Below are 25265 nucleotides of genomic sequence, written 5' to 3'. Positions count from 1 at the left end.
GGAAGTAAATCATATGGTGGGGGAGGGGGCAAGAGTTCTGGGCGCGTTGAAGAATGTGTGGCAGTCGAGAACGTTATCTTGGAAAGCAAAAAAAATGGGTATGTTTGAAGGAATAGTGGTTACAACAATGGTATATGGTTGTGAGGCGTGGGTTATAGATAGAGTTGTGCACAGGAGGGTGGATGTACTAAAAATGAGATATTTGAGGATAATATGTGATGTGTGGTGGTTTGATCGAATAAGTAATGAAAGGGTAAGAGAGATGTGTGGTAATAAAAAGAGTGTGGTTGAGAGAGGAGAAAAGGGTGTTTTGAAAGGTTTGATTACATGGAGAGAATGAGTGAGGAAAGATTGACAAAGAGGATATATGTGTCAGAGGTGGAGGGAACAAGGAGAAGTGGGAGACCAAACTGGAGGTGGAAAGATGGAGAGAAAAAGATTTTGAGTGATCGGGGCCTGAACATGCAGGAGGGTGAAAGGAGTGTAAGGAATAGAGTGAATTGGAACAATGTGGTATACCAGGGTCAACGTACTATGAATGGATTGAACAAGGGCATGTGAAGCATCTGGGGTAAACCATGGAAAGTTCTGTAGGGCCTGGATGTGGAAAGGGAGCTGTGGTTTCGGTGCATTATATATGACAGTTACAGACTGAGTGTGAACGAATGTGTCCTTCGTTGTCTTTTCCTAGCACTACCTCGCGCACATGAGGGGGGAGGGGGTTGTTATTTCATGTGTGGCGGGGTGGCAACGGGAATGAATAAGGGCAGACAGTATGATTTATGTACATGTGTATATATGTATATGTCTGTGTGTGTATATATATGTATACATTGAGATGTATAGGTATGTATATGTGCATGTGTGGATGTGTATGTATATACATGTGTATGTGGGTGGGTGGGTCATTCTTTTGTCCGTTTCCTTGCACTACCTCTCTAACGAGGGAGACAGCGACAAAGTATAAAAAACATAAATAGATATATTTTCATTATTTATTTATTATACTTTGTCGCTGTCTCCCGCGTTAGCGAGGTAGCACAAGGAAACACACGAAAGAATGGCCCAACCCACCTATATACACATGTATATACATACACGTCCACACATGCACATATACATACCTATACATCTCAACGTATACATATATAACCTGCCACACATGAAATAACAACCCCCTCCCCCTGCATGTGTGCGAGGTAACACTAGGAAAAGACAACAAAGGCCCCATTCGTTCACACTCAGTCTCTAGCTGTCATGTATAATGCACTGAAACCACAGCTCCCTTTCCACATCCAGGCCCCACAGAACTTTGCATAGTTTTACCCAGATGCTTCACATGCCCTGGTTCAATCCATTGACAGCACGTCGACCCCAGTATACCACATCATTCAAATTCACTCTATTCCTTGCAAGCCTTTCACCATTCTGCAGGTTCAGGCTCCGATCACTCAAAATCTTTTCACTCCATCTTTCCACCTCCTATTTAGGTCCCCCACTTCTCCTCGTTACCTCCATCTCTGACACATATATCCTCTTTGTCAATCTTTCCTCACTCATTCTCTCCATGTGACTAAACCATCTCAAAACACTCTCTTTGCCCTCTCAACCACATTATCTTTTTACCACCACACATCTCGCTTACTCTTTCATTACTTGCTCGATCAAACCACCTCACACCACAAGTTGTCCTTAAACATCTCATTTACAGCACATTCACCCTCCTCCGTACAACTCTATCTATAGCCAACACGTCGCAACCATATATCATTGTTGGAACAATTATTCCTTCAACCTTACCCATTTTTACTTTCCAAGATAACATTCTCGACTTCCACACATTCTTAAACACGCCAAGAACTTTCGCCCCCTCCCCCACCCTATGATTTACTTTTGCTTCCATGGTTCCATCTGCTGCCAAATCCACTCCCAAATATCTAAAACACTTCACTTCGTCCAGTTTTTCTCCATTCAAACTTACCCTCCAATTGACTTGTCCCTCAACCCAACTGTACCTAATAATCTTGCTCTTATTCACATTTACTCTCAGCTTTCTTCTTTCACACACTTTACCAAACTCAGTCACCAGTTTCTGCAGTTTCGCACAGGAATCTTTCACCAGCGCTGTATCATCAGCGAACAACAACTGACTCACTTCCCAAGCGCTCTCATCCACAACAGACTACAAACTTGCCCCTCTTTCCAAAACTCTTGCATTCACCTCCCTAACAACCCCATCCATAAACAAATTAAACAACAATGGAGACATCACCCACCCTTGCCACAAACCAACATTCACTGAGAACCAACCACTTTCCTCTCTTCCTACACGTACACATGCCTTACATCCTCGTTAAAAACTTTTCAGTGCTTCTAAAAACTTGCCTCTCACACCATATATTCTTAATACCTTCCACACAACATCTCTATCAACTCTTTCATATGCTTTCTCCAGATCCATAAATGATACATACAAATCCATTTGCTTTTCTAAATATTTCTCACATACATTCTTCAAAGCAAACACCTGATCCACACATCCTCTACCACTTCTGAAACCACACTGCTCTTCCCCAATCTGATGCTCTGTACATGCCCTCACCCTCTCAATCAATACCCTCCAATATAATTTACCAGGAATACTCAACAAACTTATACCTTTGTAATTTGAGCATTCAATTTTATCCCCGTTGCCTTTGTACAATGACACTATGGAAGCATTCTGCCAAACCTCAGGCACCTCACCATGAGTCATACATACATTAAATAATCTTACCAACCAATCAACAATACAGTCACCCCTTTTTAATAAATTCCACTGCAATACCATCCAAACCCGCCGCCTTGCCGGCTTTCATCTTCCACAAAGCTTTTACTACCTCTTCTCTCTTTACCAAATCATTCTCCCTAACCTTCTCACTTTGCACACCACCTTGACCAAAACACCCTATATCTGCCACTCTATCATCGAACACATTCAACAAACCTTCAAAATACTCACTCCATCTCCTCACATCACCACTACTTGTTATCATCTCCCCATTAGCTCCCTTCACTGATGTTCCCATTTGTTCCCTTGTCTTATGCACTTTATTGACCTCCTTCCAAAACATCTTTTTATTCTCCCTAGAATTTAATGACACTCTCTCACCCCAACTCTCATTTGCCCTCTTTTAAGCCTCTTGCACCTTTCTCTTGACGTCCTGCCTCTTTCTTTTATACATCTCCCAGTCATTTGCATTATTTCCCTGCAAAATTTGTCCAAATGCCTATCTCTTCCCTTTCACTAATAATCTTACTTCTTCATCCCACCACTCACTACCCTCTCTAATCTGCCCAACTCCCACGCTTCTCATGCCACAAGCATCTTTTGCGGAAGCCATCACTGCTTCCTGAAATACATCCCATTCCTCCCCAACTCCACTTACGTCCTTCGTTCTCACCTTTTTCCATTCTGTACTCAGTCTCTCCTGGTACTTCCTCACACAAGTCTCCTTCCCATGCTCACTTACTATCACCACTCTCTTCACCCCTCTTTCCTGAAAACCTCCAGTCCCTCCAGTTGCACCTCTCAGCACATTAACATCCAAAAGACTCTTTGAAGCGCCTATCAATTAACACGTAACCCATTAACGCTCTCTGGCCATCTCTCCTACTTACATACATATACTTATGTATATCTCTCTCTTTTTAAGCCAGGTATTCCCAATCACCAGTCCTTTTTCAGCACATAAATCTACAAGCTCTTCACCATTTCCATTTACAACACTGAACACCCCATGTAAACCAATTATTCCCTCAACTGCCACATTACTCACCTTTGCATTCAAATCACCCATCACCATAACCCAGTCTCGTGCATCAAAACTACTAACACACTCACTAAGCTGCTCCCAAAACACTTGCCTCTCATGATCTTTCTTCTCATGCCCAGGTGCATATGCACCAATAATCACCCATCTCTCTCCATTCACTTACAGTTTTACCCATATCAATCTAGAGTTTACTTTCTTACACTCTATCACATACTACCACCACTCCTGTTTCAGGAGTAGTGCTACTCTTCCCTTGCTCTTGTCCTCTCACTAATCCTTGACTTTACTCCCATGACATTCCCAAACCACTCTTCCCCTATACCCTTGAGCTTCATTTCCCTCAGCCAAAACATCCAGGGTCCTTTCCTCAAACATACTACCTATCTCTCCTTTTTTCTCATCTTGGCTACATCCACACACATTAAGACACCAAATCTGAGCCTTCAAGGAGGATGAGCACTCCCCGTATGACTCCTTCTTCTGTTTCCCCTTTTAGAAAGTTAAAATACAAGGAGGGAAGGGTTTCTAGCCCCCCCACTCCCATCCACTTTAGTTCCCTTCTATGATATGTGAGGAATGCGTGGGAAGTATTCTTTCTCCCCTATCCCCAGGGATAGAGTGTAAGAAAGTAAACTCTAGATTTTTATGCTGGGGTAAAGGGAGTGGTGAGAGTAAGTGAGATTGCGAAAGAGACTTGTGTGAGGAAGTACCATGAGAGACTGACTGCAGAATGGAAAAGGTGAAAGCAAAGGATGTAAGGGGAGTGGGGAAGGAATGGGATATATTTAGGGAAGTAGTGATGGTTTGCACAAAAGATGCTTCTGGCATGAGAAGCGTGGGAGGTGGGCAGATTAGAAATCGTAGTGAGTGGTGGGATGAAGAAGTAAGTTTATTAGGGAAAGAGAAGAGAGAGGCATTTGGACGAGTTTTGCAGGGAAATAGTGCAAATGACTGGGAGATGTATAAAAAGAAAGAGGCAGCAGGTCAAGAGAAAAGTGCAAGAGGTGAAAAAGAGAGCAACTGAAAGTTGGGTGAGTATCATCAAATTTTAGGGAGAATAAAAAGATGTTTTGGAGGGAGGTAAATAAAGTGCATAAGACAATAGAATGAATGGGAACATCGGTGAAGGGGGCTAATGGGAGGTAATAACAAGTGGTGATGTTAGAAGGAGATGGAATGGGTATTTTGAAGATTTCTTGAATGTGTTTGATGATAGAGTGGCAGATATAGGGTGTTTTGGTCGAAGTGGTGTGCAAAGTGAGAGGGTTAGGGAGAATGATTTGATTAATAGAGAAGAGGTAGTAGAAGCTTTGCAGAAGATGAAAGCTGCCAAGGCAGCAGGTTTGGATGGTACTGCAGTGCAATTTATTAAAAAAGGGAGTGACTGTGTTGTTGACTGGTTGGTAAGGATAGTCAATGTATGTATGACTCATGTTAGTTGCCTCAGGATTGGCGGAATGCATGCATAGTGCAATTGTACAAAGGCAAAGGGGATAAAGGTGAGTGATCAAATTACAGAGGTATAAGTTTGTTGAGTATCTCTGGGAAATTATAACGGAGGGTATTGATAGAGAGGGTGAAGGCATGTACAGAGCATCAGATTGGGGAAGAGCAGTGTGGTTTCATAAGTGGTAAAGGATGTGTGGATCAGGTGTTTGCTTTGAAGAATGTATGTGAGAAATACTTAAAAAAGCAAATGGATTTCTATGTTGCATTTATAGATCTGGAGAAGGCATATGATAGAATTCACAGAGATGCTATGTGGAAGGTATTAAGCATATATGGTGTGGGAGGCAAGTTGTTAGAAGCAGTAAAAAAAAAGTAAAAAAAACTTTTGTCGAGGCTGTAACGCATGTGTACGAGTAGGAAAGAGGAAAGTGATTGGTTCTCAGTGAATTTCGGTTTGTGGCAAGGGTACGTGATGTCTCCATGGTTGTTTAATTTGTTTATGGATGAAGTTGTTAGAGAGGGAAATGCAAGAGTTTTGGAAAGAGGGGCAAGTATGCAGACTGTTCTGGATGAGAGAGCTTGGGAAGTGAGTCAGTTGTTGTTTGCTGATGATACAGCGCTAGTGGCTGAATTGGACTAGAAACTGCAGAAGCTGGTGACTGAGTTTGGTAAAGTGTGTGGAGGAAGAAAGCTTAGAGTAAATGTGAATAAGAACAATGTTATTAGGTACAGTAGGGTTGAGGAACAAGTCAACTGGGAGGTAAGTTTGAAGGGAGAAAAACTGGAGGAAGTGAAAGTTAAAATACAAGTTAAAATAAAAGGAGGGGAGGGTTTCTAGCCCCCCGCTCCTGTCCCCTTTAATCGCCTTCTACGACACGTGAGGAATGCATGGGAAGTATTCTCTCTCCCCTATCCCCAGGGAGATGTATAAAAGAAAGAGGCAGGAGGTCACGAGAAAGGTGCAAGAGGTGAAAAAGAGGGCAAATGAGAGTTAGGGGTGAAAGAGTGTCATTAAATTCTAGGGAGAATAAAAAGATGTTTTGGAAGGAGGTAAATAAAGTGTGTAAGACAAGGGAACAAATGGGAACATCAGTGAAGGGGGCTAATGGGGAGGTGATAACAAGTAGTGGTGATGTGAGAAAGAGATGGAATGAGTATTTTGAAGGTTTGTTGAATGTGTTTGATGATAAGAGTGGCGGATATAGGGTGTTTGGTCGAGGAGGTGTGCAAAGAAGAGAGGGTTAGGAAGAATGATTTCATAAACAGAGAAGAGGTAGTAAGAGCTTTATAGAAGATGAAAGCCGGCAAGGCAGTGGGTTTGGATAGTACTGCAGTGGAATCCATTAAAAAGGGGGGTGACTGTATTGTTGAATGGTTGGTAAGATTATTAATGTATGTATAACTCATGGTGAGGTGCCTGAGGATTGGCGGAATGCATCCATAGTGCCACTGTACAAAGGCAAAGAGGGTAAAAGTGAGTGCTCAAATTACACAGGTATAAGTTTGTTGGGTATTCCTGGGAAATTATATGGGAAGGTATTGATTGAGAGGGTGAAGGCATGTACAGAGCATCAGATTGGGGAAGAGTAGTGTGGTTTCAGAAGTGGTAGAGGATGGGTGAATCAGGTGTTTGCTCTGAAGAATGTATGTGGGAAATACTTAGAAAAGCAAATGGATTTGTATGAAGCATTTATGGATCTGGAGAAGGCATATGATAGAGTTGATAGGATGCTCTGTGGAAGGTATTAAGAATATATGGAGTGGAAGGCAAGTTGTTAGAAGCAGTGAAAAGATTTTATCAAGGATGTAAGGCATGTGTACGTGTAGGAAGAGAGGAAAGTGAGTGGTTCTCAGTGAATGTTGGTTTGCAGCAGGGGTGTGTGATGTCTCAATGGTTGTTTAATTTGTTTATGGATGGGGTAGTTAGGGAGGTGAATGCAAGGGTTTTGGAAAGAGGGGCAGGTATGTGGTCTGTTGTGGATGAGAGAGCTTGGGAAGTGAGTCAGTTGTTGTTTGCTGATGATACAGCACTGGTGGCTGATTGGTGTGAGAAACTGGAGAAGCTGGTGACTGAGTTTGGTAAAGTGTGTGAAAGAAGAAAGCTGAGAGTAAATGTGAATAAGAGCAAGGTTATTAGGTACAGTAGGCTTGAGGGACAAGTCAATTGGGAGGTAAGTTTGAATGGAGAAAAACTGGAGGAAGTGAAGTGTTTTAGATATATGGGAGTGGATTTGGCAGCGGATGGAACCATGGAAGCAGAAGTGAATCATAGAGTGAGGTATTCAGTGTTTTGAATGGAAATGGTGAAGAGCTTGTGGGGTTGTATACTGAAAAAAGACTGGTGACTGGAAATACCTGGTTTAAGAAGAGATGGTCAACAGGATTATTAGATTATGTATGAACTGATAGGTGTGTAAAAGGGAAACCTTTGGATGTAAATATGCTGAGATGTGCAGCTGGTGGGATGTCTGATCGCTATCTTGTGGAGGCAAGGGTGAAGATTTATAAGGGTTTTTGTAAAAGAAGAGACAATGTCGGGGAGAAGAGAGTGGTGAGAGTAAGTGAGCTTGGAAAGGAGACTTGTGTGAAGAAATACCAGCAGATATTGAGTGTATAATGGCAAAAAGTGAGAGTAAAAGAAGTGATGGGAGTGGGTCAGGAATCAGAGATATTTGAGGAACCAGTAACGGCATGTGAAAAGTGGCAGGTGGGCAGATTAAAAAAGGTAGTGAGTGGTGGGATGAAGTAACGTTGCTAGTGAAAGAGAAAAGTGGGATATTTCTGTGGTACTTACAGGGTAGCAGTGCAAATGATTGAGAGTTGTATATGAGAGAGCAGAAGGAGGTCAAAAGGAATGTGAAGGGCTTGAAAGTGAGGGCAAGTGAGAGTTGGAGTGAGAGAGTATCATCAAACTTTATGGAGAATAAAAAGATGCATTGGAAGGAGGTAAATAATGTGCGAAGAACATCAGTGAAGGTAGCAATAGGGGAAGGGATAACAGGTAGTGATGGAATGAGTCTTTTGAAGGATTGTTGAATGTGTTTGATAATAAGAGTGGCAGATGTAGGGTGTCTAAGATGGGGTGATATGCAAAGTGAGAGAGTCAGAGAGAGTGGTTTGGTGAAAAGAGAAGAGGTGGCGAAAGCCTTGCTGAAAATGAAACTGGCAAGGCAGTTGGATTTGATGATATTGCAGTTGAGTTTATTAAGAAAGGGGGTGACTTTGTTGTTGATTGGTTGATAAGGATATTTAATGTATGTAGGGATCATGGTGAAGTGCCTGAAGACTAGAGGAACCATGTGTAGTGCCTTTGTATAAAGGCAAAAATGCTAAATGTGAATGTTCAAACTACAGAGGCATACAACTGAGTATACCTGGAAAATTATACGGGAGGGTATCGATTGAGAGAATGAAAGCATGTACAGAGCATCAGAATGGGGTGGAGCAGTGTGGTTTCAAAAGTGGTAGAGGATGTGTGGATCAGGTGTCAGCTTTGATGAATATGTGTGACAAACAGAAAACATAGATTTGCATTAGGCATTTGTGGATCTACAGAAGGTATATGATAGGGTTGATAGAGATGCTCTGTGGTAAATCTCAAGAATATATGGTGTACGAGGTAAGCTGCTAGAAGCAGAGAAGCATTTATGAAGGGTATAAGGCATGTGTATCAGTAGGAAGAGAGGAGAGTGATTGGTTTTCAGTGAAGGTTGGTCTGTGGCAAGGGTGTGTGATGTCACCATGGTTGTTAAATTTGTTTACGGACGAGATGGTGAGGCTGGTAAATGCAAGAGTTTAGGAGAGAGGGGCGAGTATGCAGTCCGTTGGGGATGAGAGGGCCTGGGAAGTGAGTTAGTTGTTGTTCGCTGATGATACAACACTGGTGGCTGATTCAAGTAAGAAACTGCAGAAGTTGGTAACTGAGTTTGGAAGAGTGTGTGGAGAAAGCTCAGAGTAAATGTGAATAAAAGCAACGTTCAGGAAGGTTGAGGGACAAGTTAGTTGGGATGTGAATCTGAATGGAGCAATACTGGAGGAAGTGAAGTGTTTTATATATCTGGAAGAGGACTTGGCAGCTAATGTAACTATGAAACTAGAAGTGAGTCATAGGGTGGGGGAGGAGGTGAAGGTGCTGGGAGCAATGAAGAATGTGTTGAAAGAGAGAATTTCATCTCGGAGAGCAAAAGTGGCTATGTTTGAAGGAATAGTAGTTCCAACGATATTATATGGTTGCGAGGCATGGGCTATAAATAGGTTTGGGCAGGGGGGTGAATGTGATGGAAATGAAATGTCTGAGGACAATATATAGTGTAAGGTGGTTTGACTGTGTAAGTATTGAAAGGGTAAGAGAGATGTGTGGTAAATAAAAGGGTATAGTTGAGTGAGAAGAAAAGGGAATGTTGAAATGGTTTGGACATATGGAGAGAATGAGTGAGAAAAGGTTGATGAACAGGATATATGTGTCAGAAGTGGAGAGAAAAAGAAGTGGAAGACCAAATTGGAGGTGGAAGGATGGAGTGAAAAAGATTTTGAGTGATCGGGGCCTAAACATGCAGGAGGGTGAAAAGCATTTGCGAAAGAATGAACTGGAACAATGTGGTATACTGAGGCCGACATGCTGTCAATGGACTGAACCAGGGCTTGTGAAATGTCTAGAGGAAACCATGGAAATGTCTGTGGAGCCTGCATGTGGATAGGGAGCTCTGGTCATGATGCATGACAGAGAAAGGATGTGAGCAGATGTGGCCTTCTTCATAAGTTTCCTGGCACTACCTCACTGTCACAGGGGGTGGCGAATTTGTTTTCTGCAGGACAGGCTGGCACTGGGAATGGATAAAGGTGAGCAAGGATGAATACGTACATGTTTCTCCCCTATCCCTAGGAATAGGAGAGAAAGAATACTTCCCACGCATTCTCCATGTGTCACAGAAGGTGACTAAAGGGGACGGGAGCGGGGGGCTACAAACTCTCCCCTACCTGTATTCAAACTTTCTAAAAGGGAGAAACAGAAGAAGGAGTCATACGGGGAGTGCTCATCCTCCTCGAAAGCTTAGATTGGGGTGTCTAAATGTGTGTGGATGTAACCAAGATGAGAAAAAAGGAGAGATAGGTAGTATGTTTGAGGAAAGGAACGTGGATGTTTTGGCTCTGAGTGAAACAAAACTCAAGGGTAAAGGGGAAGAGTGGTCTGGGAATGTTTTGGGAGGAAAGTCAGGGGTTAGTGAGAGGACAAGAGCAAAGCAAGGAGTAGCACTACTCCTGAAACAGGAGTTGTGGGAGTATGTGACAGAGTGTAAGAAAGTAAATTCTACATTGATATGGGTAAAACTGAAAAAGGATGGAGAGAGATGGGTGATTATTGGTGCATATGCACCTGGGCATGAGAAGAAAGATCATGAGAGACAAGTGTTTTGGGAGCAGCTGAGGGAGTGTGGTAGCAGTTTTCATGCACGAGACCGGGTTATAGTGATGGGTGATTTGAATACAAAGGTGAGTAATGTGGCAGTTGTGGGAATGATTGGTGTACATGGGGTGTTCAGTGTTGTAAATGGAAATGGTGAAGAGCTTGTAGACTTGTGTTGAAAAAGGACTGGTGATTGGGAATACCTGGTTTAAAAGGAGAGAGATACATAAGTATACTTATGTAAGTAGGAGAGATGGCCAGACAGCGTTATTGGATTACGTGTTAATTGATAGGCATGTGAAAGAGAGACTTTTGGATGTTAATGTGCTGAGAGGTGCAACTGGAGGGATGTCTGATCATTATCTTGTGGAGGCGAAGGTGAAGATTTGTAGAGGTTTTCAGAAAAGAAGAGAGAATGTAGGGGGTGAAGAGAGTGGTTAGCTTGGGAAGGAGATTTGTGTGAGGAAGTACCAGGAGAGACTGAGTGCAGAATGAAAAAAGGTGAGAGCAAAGGACATTAGGGGAGTTGGGGGGAATGGGATGTATCTATGGAAGCTGTGTTGGCTTGCGCAAAAGATGCTTGTGGTATGAGAAGCGTGTGAGGTGGGCAAATTAGAAAGGGTAGAGAGTGGTGGGATGAAAAAGTAAGATTATGAGTGAAAGAGAAGAGAGAGGCATTTGGACGAGTTTTGCAGGGAAATGGTGCAAATGACTGGGAGATGGATAAAAGAAAGAGGCAGGAAGTCAAAAGAAAGGTGCAAGAGGTGAAAAAGAGGGCAAATGAGAGTTGGGGTGAGAGAGTATCATTAAATTTTAGGGAGAATAAAAAGATGTTTTGGAAGGAGGTAAATAAAGTGCACAAGACAAGAGAACAAATGGCAACATTGGTGAAGGGTGCTAATGGGAGGTAATAACAAGTAGTGGTGATGTGAGAAGATGAAGTGAATATTTTGAAGGTTTGTTGAATGTGTTAGATGATAAGAGTGGCAGATATAGGGTGTTTAGGTCGAGGTGGTGTGCAAAGTGAGAGGGTTAGGGAAAATGATCTGTTAAACAGAGAAGAGGTAGTGAAAGCTTTGCGGAAGATGAAAGCCAGTAAGGCAGCAAGTTTGGATGGTATTGCAGTGGAATTTACTAAAAAAGGGGGTGACTGTGTTGTTGACTGTTGGTAAGGATAGTCAATGTATGTATGGCTCATGGGGAAGAGCCTGGGAATTGGCGGAATGCATCCATAGTGCCATTGTAAAAAGACAGAGGTATAAGTCTGTTGAGTATTCCTGGGAAATCATATGGGAGGGTATTGATTGAGAGGGTGAAGGCATGTACAGAGCATCAGATTGGGGAAGAGCAGTGTGGTTTCAGAAGTGGTAGAGGATGTGTAGATCAGGTGTTTGCTTTGAAGAATGTATGTGAGAAATACTTAGAAAAACAGATGGATTTGTATGTAGCATTTATGGATCTGGAGAGAGCATATGATAAGAGTTGATAGAGATGCTCTGTGGAAGGTATTAAGAATATATGGTGTGGGAGGCAAGTTGCTACAAGCAGTGAAAAGTTTTTATCAAGGATGTAAAGCATGGGTATGAGTAGGAGGAGAGGAAAGTGACTGGTTCTCAGTGAATGTCAGTTTGTGGCAGGGGTGTGTGATGTCTCTATGGCTGTTTACTGTTTATGGATGGGGTTGTTAGGGAGGTGAATGCAAGAGTTTTGGATAGAGGTGCAAGTATGCAGTCTGCTGTGGATGAGAGGGCTAGGAAGTGTCTGTTGTTGTTCGCTGATGATACAGCACTGGTGGCTGATTTGGGTGAGAAACTGCAGAAGTTGGTGATTGAGTGTGGTAAAGTGTGTGAAAGAAGAAAGCTGAGAGTAAATGTGAATAAGAGCAAGGTTATTAGGTACAGTAGGGTTGAGGGACAAGTCAATTGGGAGATAAGTTTGAATGGAGAAAAACTGGAGGAAGTGAAGTGTTTTAGATATATGGGAGTGGATTTAGCAGTGGATGGAACCATGGAAGCAGAAGTGATTCTCAGGGTGGGGAGGGGGCAAAAGTTCTGGGGGCGCTGAAAAATGTGTGGAGGGCGAGAACATTATCTCGGAAAGCAAAAATGGGTATGTTTGAAGGAATGGTGGTTCCAACAATGTTATATGGGCAAAAGTTCTGGGGGCGCTGAAAAATGTGTGGAAGGCGGGAACATTATCTTGGAGCAAAAATGGGTATGTTTGAAGGAATGGTGGTTCCAACAATGTTATATGGTTGTGAGGCAAGGGCTATAGATAGGGTTGTGCAGATGAGGGTGGATGTGTTGGAAATGAAATGTTTGAGGACAATATGTGGTGTGAGGTGGTTTAATCGAGTAAGTAATGAAAGAGTAAGAGAGATGTGTGGCAATAAAAAGTGTGGGGTTGAGAGAGCAGAAGAGGGTGTTTTGAAATGGTTTGGTCACATGGAGAGAATAAGTGAGGAACGATTGATAAAGAGGATATATGTGTCAGAGGTGGAGGGAACGAGGAGAAGTGGGAGACCAAATTGGAGGTGGAAGGATGGAGTGAAAAACATTTTGAGCGATCAGGGCCTGAAAATGCAAGAGGGTGAAAGGCGTGTAAGGAATAGAGTGAACTGGAATGATGTGGTATACCAGGGTCGACGTGCTGTCAATGGATTGAACCAAGGTATGTGAAGCATCTGGGGTAAACCATGGAAAGTTTTGTGGGGCCTGGATGTGGAAAGGGAGCTGTGGTTTCAGTGCATTATACATGACAGCTAGAGACTTAGTGTGAACGAATGTGCCTTTGTTGTCTTCTTCTAGTGCTACCTCTAGTACGTGTGGGGGGAGGGGGTTGTCATTTCATGTGTGGCGGGATGGCGACGGGAATGAATGAAGGCGGCAAGTATGAATTATGTACATGCGTATATATGTATGTGTCTGTGTAGGTATATATATATGTATACGTTGAAATGTATAGTTATGTATATGTGCGTGCATGGATGTGTATTATATACATGTGTATGTGGGTGAGTTGGGCCATTCTTTAGTCTGTTTCCTTGCAATATCTCGCTAACGTGGGAGACAGCGACAAAGTATAATAAATAAAATAGTATATATGTATATGTGTGTACATATATGTATATGTATGCATGTGTAACTATATGTGTATTTAAGTGCATATATGTGTGTGTATGTGTATGAGAGTGGATCGATCTTTCTTTGTTTCCTGGTGCTATCTTGCTGATGCGGAAAATGATGATCAAGTATAACTAATATAAATGAATAAATGAGGCATGTTATATAATATGTACACAAATTCTTACCTGAAGAAATTTATGTTCCTCTTCTGCTGAGCCCAATTCAAGCATCATTAGCCCTGTCTTGACACTCTGATGTACCTCAAATACAACATCTGAGGAAAAAGAAAAAGAAATTCTGTCCATCTATCATCATTATTCTGCTCTAAACTTAATAAGGTGGTTTTGGTGCACACTGGCTCTTTAACAACACCCATATACATTCTCAACTTTTAACATGTAAAAGTTATGAAAAATAAATCACACACTATGCTCAATCATATGATTCACTATCTACCCAAACCCATTCTGCCATCTCTCATCTTTAAATCACAAGTAGGCAATGCAGAACCCTTTCGGGGTGCTTTTTACTGTATCTTCTACTTCAGGAGACCCAACATCAATTCTGTCTATCTATCATCATTATTCTGCTCTAAACTTAATAAGGTGGTTTTGGTACACACTGGCTCTTTAACAACACTCATATACATTCTCAACTTTTAACATGTAAAAGTTATGAAAAATAAATCGCACACTATGCTCAATCATATGATTCACTATCTACCCAAACCTATTCTGCCATCTCTCATCTTTAAATCACAAATAGGCAATGCATAACCCTTTCTGGGTGCTTTTTACTGTATCTTCTACTTCAGGAGACCCAACATCAATGCATAAAGAATTTACATAAAACTTCATCATATTGGTTTTCATATTCCAAAAGAGAAGATACCTGTTCATCGATCAAGAGCCCAACAACCTCTTTAACCTCTAAAGTATTATCAAAACCCTTGCAAATGTGTGTTATGTAAAGTCACACTTCCCAATACTTCCACATATCTGTACTCATACTCTGAAAATATATAATAATGTGACAATCTATTTTTATCTATATTCATTCACCATTTCCTGTGATAGCAAGGTAACACCAGGAACACATGACGAAATGGCCTCAAAAACTCGCATCCATTCTTTAGCTGTCATGTATAATCACCTGAAACCAGAGCCCCCTATCCATAAGCAGGCCTTACGGACCTTTCCATGGATTCCTCTCATCACTTCATGCCCTGGTTCAGCCCAATGACCCCTGCATACCCGATCCCTCCAATTCACTCTGTTCCTAGTATGCTTCACAAACTTCTCCATGTTCAGAGCCCAGTCACTCAAAGATTCTTTCACTCCATCCTTCCACCTTTTCCTTTGTTTCCTCCTCTTCCTTGTGTCCCCCACTTTTGGCATGTACACCCTCTTAGTCACCCTCTTCTCACTTATACTGTCCATATATCCAAACCCTCTTCAGCTTTCCCATACATATGCTTTTATTATCACAACTCTCTCTTATCCTACTATTTCTCATTCAATCAATCCTAATCACACCACAAATTGTCCTGAAACACTTCACTTCCAGCACATTCACTCTGTTCCATACCTTTTTATCTTGGACCCACATCTTGCATCCAAATAAAACCACTGGGGCTAATATAACATTAAACATATCCGTCTTTGCCCACAGACACTGATCTTTCTTTCCATACACAGACACATCATTGTGCCCAAGACCTTATCCTCCTCACACCCATCCTATGGCTTAAAAAACCATGTACTCCCAGGTATATAAAACACTACTCCTTCCAAATTCTCTTCATTTAAACTCACCCTCCAATTAACCTGTCTCTCTTCACTACTAAACCTATTAACCTTCTGATTCATATTTACCCAAGTTTCTCCTTTCACACCTCCCAAACTAAGAAACTAGCTTCTGCAGTTTCTCATTAATATCTGTCACTAGCAAACAGTAACAGACTTACCTCCTAACCCCCAACCTTCCTAATTCCAACAGAGTACAGACCTACAACTCCCCTCAAACCCTTGCATTCTTCTGGCCCATTTTGGTAGACATCCCATGTTATTCATCTTACATTTACTACTTATTATACTTGGTGAAGCTTTTCTTTTTGATCAGTGTGTCTGTAACAGTAGAATAGCTAGCAAGGTGTATGTACATAAGACGATTTTTCAGATAGTTAAAAACCTATGAAAATGGAATAAACATGAAATACGTGTACACGTGAGAAATAAGATGTTACATGGGTCTTACAGCATTAGTGATGTTATTGGCTTTTGACTACCTCTTCCTGAATGCTATAATCCTCTAATCTTTGTGACTTCATACCTCTCACTTTCTAGTAGAAGATACCCTGACAAATTTGTAACTTACAGCCATACTGTACCCCTTAAACTGCAGCATACATCCAAAATGATGCTCACTTAGTGTGAAGAAACATTCCCTTAATGAAAATCTCTACATTATATGGTACAGAAGAAAATACCCAAAAGGGTAGCATTCTTTCTTCTGTACTATTGATTGAAGATAATGAATTAATGGGGAAGGGTTCGGTTGGTGGTATGAATTTACCTTATATAAATAAGTATACGGTGATTATGTTTTTTCCTTGTGATTTTGTTCTACAAACAAGTCCATCACATACTTTATATTTCTTTCATCCATGATTTTACACATACCATACATATCATTTACATATTCTTTTACATATACATTTTTTTATATACTTTGAGCATTATCTACATATCTAAATATCATCTAAACAATATATCTTTTTCTAAACAATATATCTTTTTATTATCATAGTCAATCACCGTCTCCCACATTAATGAGGTAGCGCAAGGAAACAGACAAAAGAATGGCCCAACCCACTCACATACACATATATATACATAAATGCCCACACACGCACATATACATACCTATACATTTCAACATATACATACATACATACACAGACATATACATATATACACATGTACATATTCATACTTGCTGCCATCATTCATTCCCGTCGCCACCCCCCACCACACATGAAATAGCATCCTCCACGCGAGGAAGCGCTAGGAAAAGACAAAAGGTATCACATTCGTTCACACTCAGTCTCTAGCTGTCATGTGTAATGCGCCGAAACCACAGCTCCCTTTCCACATCCTGGCCCCACAAAACTTTACATGGTTTACCCCAGACGCTTCACATGCCCTGGTTCAATCCACTGACAGCACGTCCATCCCAGTATACCACATCATTCCAATTCATTCTATTCCTTGCACGCCTTTCACCATCCCGTATGTTCAAGCCCCGATTGCTCAAAATCTTTTTCACTCCATCCTTCCACCTCCAATTTGGTCTCCCACTTCTCCTTGTTCCCTCCACCTCTGACACATATATTCTCTTGGTCAATCTTTCCTCACTCATTCTCTCCATGTGACCAAACCATTTCAACACACCCTCTTCTGCTCTCTCAACCACACTCTTTTTATTAACACACATCTCTTTCACCCTTTCATTACTTACTCAATCAAACCACCTCACACCACATACTGTCCTCACACATTTCATTTCCAGCACATCCACCCTCCTCCACACAACCCTATCCCATCCCTTGCAATCATATAACATTGTTAGAAACACTATTCCTTCAAACATACCCATTTTCGCTCTCTGAGATAATGTTCTCCTCTTCCACACATTCTTCATTGCTCCCAGAACTTTCACCCCCTCCCCCACCCTGTGACTCACTTCCGCTTCCATGTTCCATCCGCGGCTAAATCCTCTCCCAGATATCTAAAACACTTCACTTCTTCCAGTTTTTCTCCATTCAAACTTACCTCCCAATTAACTTGTCCCAAAACCCTACGGAACCTAATAACCTTGCTTTTATTCACATTTACTCTCAGCTTTCCTCTTTCACACACTTTACCAAACTCAGTCGCCAACTTCTGCAGTCTCTTACCCGAATCAGCCACCAGCGCTGTATCATCAGCGAACAACAACTGACTCACTTCCCAAGCCCCCTCATCCACAACAGACCACATACTTGCCCCTCTCTCCAAAACTCATGCATTCACAAGAATAAATGGAAAAATAACTTCACTCTTCAAAAAAATAAATACTAATATATGTGAAATTCTTTCATTTACTACTGTACTATTACCAAGTGCTGCATAAATCTGGCTTCCTGCCCTAATGACGTTGTTACACTCTTTCACAATTTAAGGGCGACTGTAATGGATGATATTCTTTCCATCCATGCTATCAGGTTGCGAGTGACATGCCAAAATCTTTGTCAGTCAACAAGCATGTTGTAGGTCGCCAAATGAACCAATGCACTGGCATGTTGCAACACAAAGAGTAATGAGATTGTATAAATTTCACTTAAATGATCAGTGTTTGCATTCAAATGGAAGATTTAAAGAAGTGTGTTAGAATTACTCTGTTAGAATGTTAGTTTGAATAACAGAGTTCAGAAGTTTCCACCTGTATGACAGAGAAAATGAAAGGTGAACATTAGACTAATGAAAGTTAAAGTTTGTGCTTGAATAACCGATTCTAAAAACATGCATTCAAATGTTGGAATTTAACAGTTCTTATTGAAAAGATTCAAAGAAAGGCAGAACTTAACAGTCTGTAGTGTAATGGTTTGATGATTACTGAAGCTCATAGGTTTGCATTAAAATGAGAGAATCAAACTATCATATTTGGTGCTTTCTAATACAAAATCAGCCAACAGCATATGAAGATTCAACTTTTCTGCCTATGTCTGAACTACCAGCTAATGTATGGTAATATTACCAGCTTACAAAGGTTTCTTCCATCACCCAGCAGCATGGAAAATATTTTTGCACTCCTTCACCCCCTACAATCACCATAGAAGAAACCATTCCTTTCAGCTATCAGATCACTGTGAAAAGCATACTGATCCTGCAGAAAATACTAATCAGATGACTTATGTGATGAGACACAATACTCATCATCAAACATGTCAGCTACTGAAGAAGGTAAAGAATATCAGGTGAGAGGTAAAGAGAAAAGTGAGAGAAAGTGATATCAGTGATAGAGAGGAGGAAAGTAGTGAGCACCAGACACCAATGGCCATGTCACCACCAAGATCATACTCATCCTTTGTATGGTCACATAGAGTATATCTTAACTGTAAAGTATCGTTGAATGTAGCAGTCATTCAGTGTGCTTAGTGTAATATTTCGATATGTTATTCACCTTTAACACAGTACCTGTGTAAGAACTAAGACCAGTGTCATAAAAAGTTTAGAAAAAAACAAAAATGGTTTCTCCATTTCCCCCTCTTATCTTGAAGTGAGAAAAGATCACCCCACATGTGCTTCACCAAACACACAGTGTGGTTTAAAGGGAAGGAGTTCATGTGCAATGAGCCTCTTACATTGTAAAAGCAAGTGCGCTCTGATTAGAGAAATATTTGCAATGGCTGGATGGATGGTTTGCATCTGGGCTGCCAGAAAGCTTTTGACACTGTATCAGCCAGAAGGCTGGAAAAAAGCTAGATTTCCTGGCAGGGGTAAGGGGATGACTCCTTCAATGGATAAATCATCTTAGTGGAAAAGACCAATGGATGCATGTCAAGGAAATCTAATCAACATGAGCTAAGTTCACCAGAGGTGTGTTACTAGGTTCTGTCCTGTGACCATTGCTCCTCTTTAGATATATGAATGATAAGTCTCCTACCAGAACACATTTGCAGTTGATACCAAAGTGTTAAGGGAAGTAAACTGAATGGAGGATTGCATCAACTTACAAGTGGACCCTGCAATGTTGATGAAGTTCAATTAAGGCCCAGCCTTGATGTGAATGTTTGTCCGTGACTGGAGCCTTCAACATAAGAAAAAAAAACATGGTACAGAGTGATTATTATCTACCAGGAAATGAGCTTCAGCAATCTCTGAAGGTCAGAGGGACTTGGGAGTTGACTTTATCCAACACGGGGAGAAAGGTAACATAAAAAAAAAAGTATCTGCAGGCAAATAAAGAACATTCATGTATTTGTGTAAGGAAATATTCAGTAAGTTGTTCACATCCTACATCAAGCAACATCTAGAATATACTTCTCAAGTTTGGTCAATACACTTACAGAAACACGGACCTAATAAAGGAATTCCAAAGGAAGGCAACAAAGATGATACTGGACTTGAGAGAGTTGAGATACAGGGAAAGGCTAAAGGCCCTAAATTTGCCCATCAAGGAAGAGAGAAGAGTGATGGATGACTTGATCACAACCCTTAAGTTTTTACACCAACCTGATAAAACAAACAGTGAAAAGTTCTTCAAAATATGCAGAGATAGAACAATCAAAGGCCATTAAAAAAATTAACCAACAAACGTTTTAAAAATGAGGTAAAGAAATACTTCTATAACAGCTTTAGATGTCTGGAACACACAATGTGGACATGAAAAAAGGAGGTGAAAGACATGCAAGGAAAAGAGTGAATTGGAATGATATGGTATAATGGGGTTGACGTGCAGTCAATGGATTGAACCATGGCATGTGAAGCATCTAAGGTAAACCATGCAAAGTTTTGTGGGGTCTGGATGTGGAAAGGGAGCTGTGGTTTTGGTGTATTAGATATGAGAGCTAGAGAATGAGTGTGAACAAATGTGGCCTTTTTTGGCTTTTTCTAGCGCTACCTCATGCGTGTGTGCGGGGGCGCTGACAGGGTGATGACAGGAAAGGATGAAGGCAGCAAGTATGAATATGTGCATGTGTATATATGTTTATGACTGTGTATGTATATGTATCTATACGTTGAAATGTATAAGTATGTATATGTATGTGTGCGGGTGCTTATACATGTATATACATGTGTCTATGGGTGGGTTGGGCCATTCTTTCGTCTGTTTCCTTATGCTACCACGCTAATGCGGGAGATAGCAACTAAGCATAATAGTAATAATAAAAATATGTGATAGAATGTAAGAAGTAAATTCTACGTTGATATGGTTAAAACTGAAAGAGGATGAAGAGAGATGGGTGATTATTGGTGCCTATGCATCTGGTCATGAGAGGAAAGATCTTGAGAGGCAGGTGTTTTGGGGTCACCTGAGTGAGTGTGTTAGCAGCTTTGATGCACAAGACTGGGTTATAGTGATGAGTGATTTAAATGCAAAGGTGAGTAATGTGGCGGTGAGGGTATAATTGGTGTACATTGGGTGTTCAGTGTTGTAAAGGAAATGGTGAAGAGCTTGTAGGTCTGTGTGCTGAAAAAGGACTGGTGATGGGGAATACCTGGTTTAAAAAGAGAGACATACATAAGTATATATATGTAAGTAGGAGATATGGAAAGAGAGCATTATTGGATTACGTATTAATTGATAGGCATGTGAAAGAGAGACTTTTGGATGTTAATGTGCTGAGAGGGTAAACTGGAGGGATGTCTGATCATTATCCTATGGAGGCAAAGGTAAAGATTTGTATAGGTTTTCAGAAAAGAAGAGAAGATAAAGATTTGTGGAGGTTTTCAGAAAAGAAGAGAGAATGTTGGGGTGAAGAGAGTGGTGAGAGTAAGTGAGCTTGGAAAGGAGACTTGTGTGAGGAAATACCACGAGAGATTGAATGTAGAATTACAAAAGGTGAGAGCAAATGACTTAACGGGAGTGGGGGAGGAATGGGATGTATTTAGGGAAGCAGTTATGGCTTGCTCAAAAGATGCTTGTGGCATGAGAAAGGTGGGAGGTGAGCAAAGTAGAAAGGGTATTGAGTGGTGGGATGAAAAAGTAAGGGTAGTGAGTGGTGTGATGAAAAAGTAAGACTGTTAATGAAAGAGAGGAGGCAGGCATTTAGATGATCTTTGCAAGGAAGTAGTGCAAATGAATGGGAGATGTATAAAAGAAAGCAGCAGGAGGTCAAGATAAAGGTGCAAGAAGTGAAAAAGAGGGCAAATGAGAGTTGGGGTGAGAGAGCATCATTAAATGTTAGGGAGAATAAAAAGATGTTTTGAAAAGAGGTAAATAAAGTGCATATGACAAGAGAACAAATGGGAACATCAGTTAAGGGGGCTAATGGTGAATCGAGAAGGATATGGAGTGAGTATTTTGAAGGTTTGTTGGATGTGTTTGATGATAGAGTGCCAGATATAAGGTGTTTTGGTCAAGGTGGCGTGTGAAGTCAAAGGGTCAGGGAGAATGGTTTGGTAAATAGAGAAGAGGTAGTGAAAGCACTGCAGAAGATGAAAGCCAGCAAGGAGGTGGGTTTGGATGGTATTGCAGTGGAATTCACAAAAAAAAGGGGTGACTGTGTCATTGGTTGGTAGGTAAGGATATTCAATGTATGTATGGATCATGGTGAAGTGCCTGAGGATTGGGAGAATGCATGCATAGAGCCACTGTACAAAGGGAAAGGGGATAAAGGTGAGTGTTCAAATTACAGAGGCACAAGTTTGTTGAGCATTCATGGGAAATTATATGGGAGGGTACTGATTGAGAGAGTGAAGGAACGTACAGAGCATTAGAATGGGGAAGAACTGTGTGGTTTCAGAAGTGATAGGGATGCGTGGATCAGGTGTTTGCTTTCAAGAATGTATGTGAGAAATACTTAGAAAAGCAAATGGATTTGTATGTAGCATTTATGGATCTGGAGAAGGCATATAATAAAGTTGATAAAGATCCTTTGTGGAAGGTTAAGAGCATATGGTGTGGAAGGTAAGTTGCTACAAGTAGTGAAAAGTTTTTACCGAGGATGTAAGGCATGTGCATGAGCAGAAAGAGAGAAAAGTGATTAGTTCCCAGTGAATGTTGGTTTGCGGCAGGGGTACATGACTTCTCCATGGCTGTTTAATTTGTATATGGATGGGGTGGTTAGAGAGGTGAATGCAAGAGTTTTGGAGAGAGAGGCAAGTATGCAGTCTATTGGGGATGAGAGGGCTTGGGAAGTGAGTCAGTTGTTGTTCACTGATGATACAGCACTGGTGGCTGATTTGGGTGAGAAACTGCAGAAGTTGGTGGCTGAGTTTGGTAAAGTAGGGGAAAGAAGAAAGTTATGAGTAAATGTGAATAAGAGCAATGTTATTCGGTTCAGTAGGGTTGAGGGATGAGTTAATTGGGAAGTAGGTTTAAATGGAGAAAAAGTGGAGGAAGTGAAGTGTTTTAGATATCTGGGAGTGGACTAAGCAACAGATGGAACCATGAAGAAGGGAACTGAGTCACAGGGTGGGGGAGGGAGTGAAGGTTCTGGGAGCGTTGAAGAATGTGTGGGAGGTGAGAACGTTATCTTGGAGAGCAAAAATGGATATGTGTGAAGGAATAGTGGTTCCAACAATGTTATATGGTTGCGAGGCATGGGCTATAGATGAGGTTGTGCAAAGGTCGGTGGATGTGTTGGAAATGAAATTTTTAAGGACATGTGGTGTGAGGTAGTTTGACTGAGTAAGTAATGAAAGGGTAAGAGAGATGTTTGCAAAGAAATAGTGTGGCTGAGGAATCAGAAGAAGGTGTGTTGAAATGGTTTGGACAAATGGAGAGAACAAATGAAAAAAAGGTTGACAAAGAGGATATATGTGTCAAGAGGTGGAGGGAAGAAGGAGAAGCAGGAGACCAAACTGAAGGTGGAAGGATGGAGTGAAAAAGATTTTGAGCGATCGGGGCCTGAACATACAGGAGGGTTAAAGGCGATGTGGTATACCAGAGTTGACCTACTATCAATGGATTGAACCAGGGTATGTGAGGCATTTCGTGTAAACCATGGAAAGGTCTGTGGGGCCTGGATGTGGAAAGGGAGCTGTGGTTTCAATACATTACACATGACAGCAAGAGTGAGTGTGAATGAATGTGGCCTTTTTGTCTGTTCCTGGTACTGCTTTGCAGGATGGTGAAGCGGTGGATGCTATTTCGTATGTGGCAGGGTGACAACGGGAATGAATGAAGTCAGCAAGTATGGATATTTACATGTGTATATATGTATATATATGTTATTTTTTTTTTATTATACTTTGTCGCTGTCTCCTGCGTTTGCGAGGTAGCGCAAGGAAACAGACGAAAGAAATGGCCCAACCCCCCCCATACACATGTATATACATACGTCCACACACGCAAATATACATACCTACACAGCTTTCCATGGTTTACCCCAGACGCTTCACATGCCTTGCTTCAATCGACTGACAGCACGTCAACCCCGGTATACCACATCGCTCCAATTCACTCTATTCCTTGCCCTCCTTTCACCCTCCTGCATGTTCAGGCCCCGATCACACAAAATCTTTTTCACTCCATCTTTCCACCTCCAATTTGGTCTCCCTCTTCTCCTTGTTCCCTCCACCTCCGACACATATATCCTCTTGGTCAATCTTTCCTCACTCATCCTCTCCATGTGCCCAAACCACTTCAAAACACCCTCTTCTGCTCTCTCAACCACGCTCTTTTTATTTCCACACATCTCTCTTACCCTTACGTTACTCACTCGATCAAACCACCTCACACCAAACATTGTCCTCAAACATCTCATTTCCAGCACATCCATCCTCCTGCGCACAACTCTATCCATAGCCCACGCCTCGCAACCATACAACATTGTTGGAACCACTATTCCTTCAAACATACCCATTTTTGCTTTCCGAGATAATGTTCTCGACTCCCACACATTCTTCAAGGCCCCCAGGATTTTCGCCCCCTCCCCCACCCTATGATCCACTTCCGCTTCCATGGTTCCATCCGCTGCCAGATCCACTCCCAGATATCTAAAACACTTCACTTCCTCCAGTTTCTCTCCATTCAAACTCACCTCCCAATTGACTTGACCCTCAACCCTACTGTACCTAATAACCTTGCTCTTATTCACATTTACTCTTAACTTTCTTCTTCCACACACTTTTCCAAACTCAGTCACCAGCTTCTGCAGTTTCTCACATGAATCAGCCACCAGCGCTGTATCATCAGCGAACAACAACTGACTCACTTCCCAAGCTCTCTCATCCCCAACATACTTCATACTTGCCCCTCTTTCCAAAACTCTTGCATTCATCTCCCTAACAACCCCATCCATAAACAAATTAAACAACCATGGAGACATCACACACCCCTACCGCAAACCTACATTCACTGAGAACCAATCACTTTCCTCTCTTCCTACACGTACACATGCCTTACATCCTCGATAAAAACTTTTCACTGCTTCTAACAACTTTCCTCCCACACCATATATTCTTAATACCTTCCACAGAGCATCTCTATCAACTCTATCATATGCCTTCTCCAGATCCATAAATGCTACATACAAATCCATTTGCTTTTCTAAGTATTTCTCACATACATTCTTCAAAGCAAACACCTGATCCACACATCCTCTACCACTTCTGAAACCACATGTGCATATGAGGGCATCTATGTGTATACATGTGTATGGCAACTGGTTAGGCCATTCCTTGTCTGTTTCCTTGCGCTACCTCGCAAACGCGGGAAACAGCTGTTAAGTATAATAATGAAAACATCATTCTTTTGTTATCA

General features: G+C 41.5%; 1 protein-coding gene across 6 annotated transcripts in view; it reads right to left on the bottom strand.

The window, feature by feature from the left end:
• Nucleotides 1–25265, bottom strand: part of Sgf11 (SAGA associated factor 11kDa) — a 431536-nt gene that overhangs the window by 152523 nt on the left and 253748 nt on the right. For all 6 annotated transcript variants that reach the window (XM_071663261.1, XM_071663260.1, XM_071663262.1 and 3 more), the window contains one exon: nt 13979–14067. In XM_071663261.1, the coding sequence (XP_071519362.1) occupies nt 13979–14067 (89 nt within the window). The remainder of the gene's footprint in view (nt 1–13978; nt 14068–25265) is intronic.

Source organism: Panulirus ornatus, chromosome 7, assembly GCF_036320965.1.
Source record: "Panulirus ornatus isolate Po-2019 chromosome 7, ASM3632096v1, whole genome shotgun sequence".
Taxonomy (NCBI): Eukaryota; Metazoa; Arthropoda; class Malacostraca; order Decapoda; family Palinuridae; genus Panulirus; species Panulirus ornatus.
Note: the sequence above shows the minus strand (reverse complement) of the source record. Positions and strands in the feature narration are given on the sequence as shown.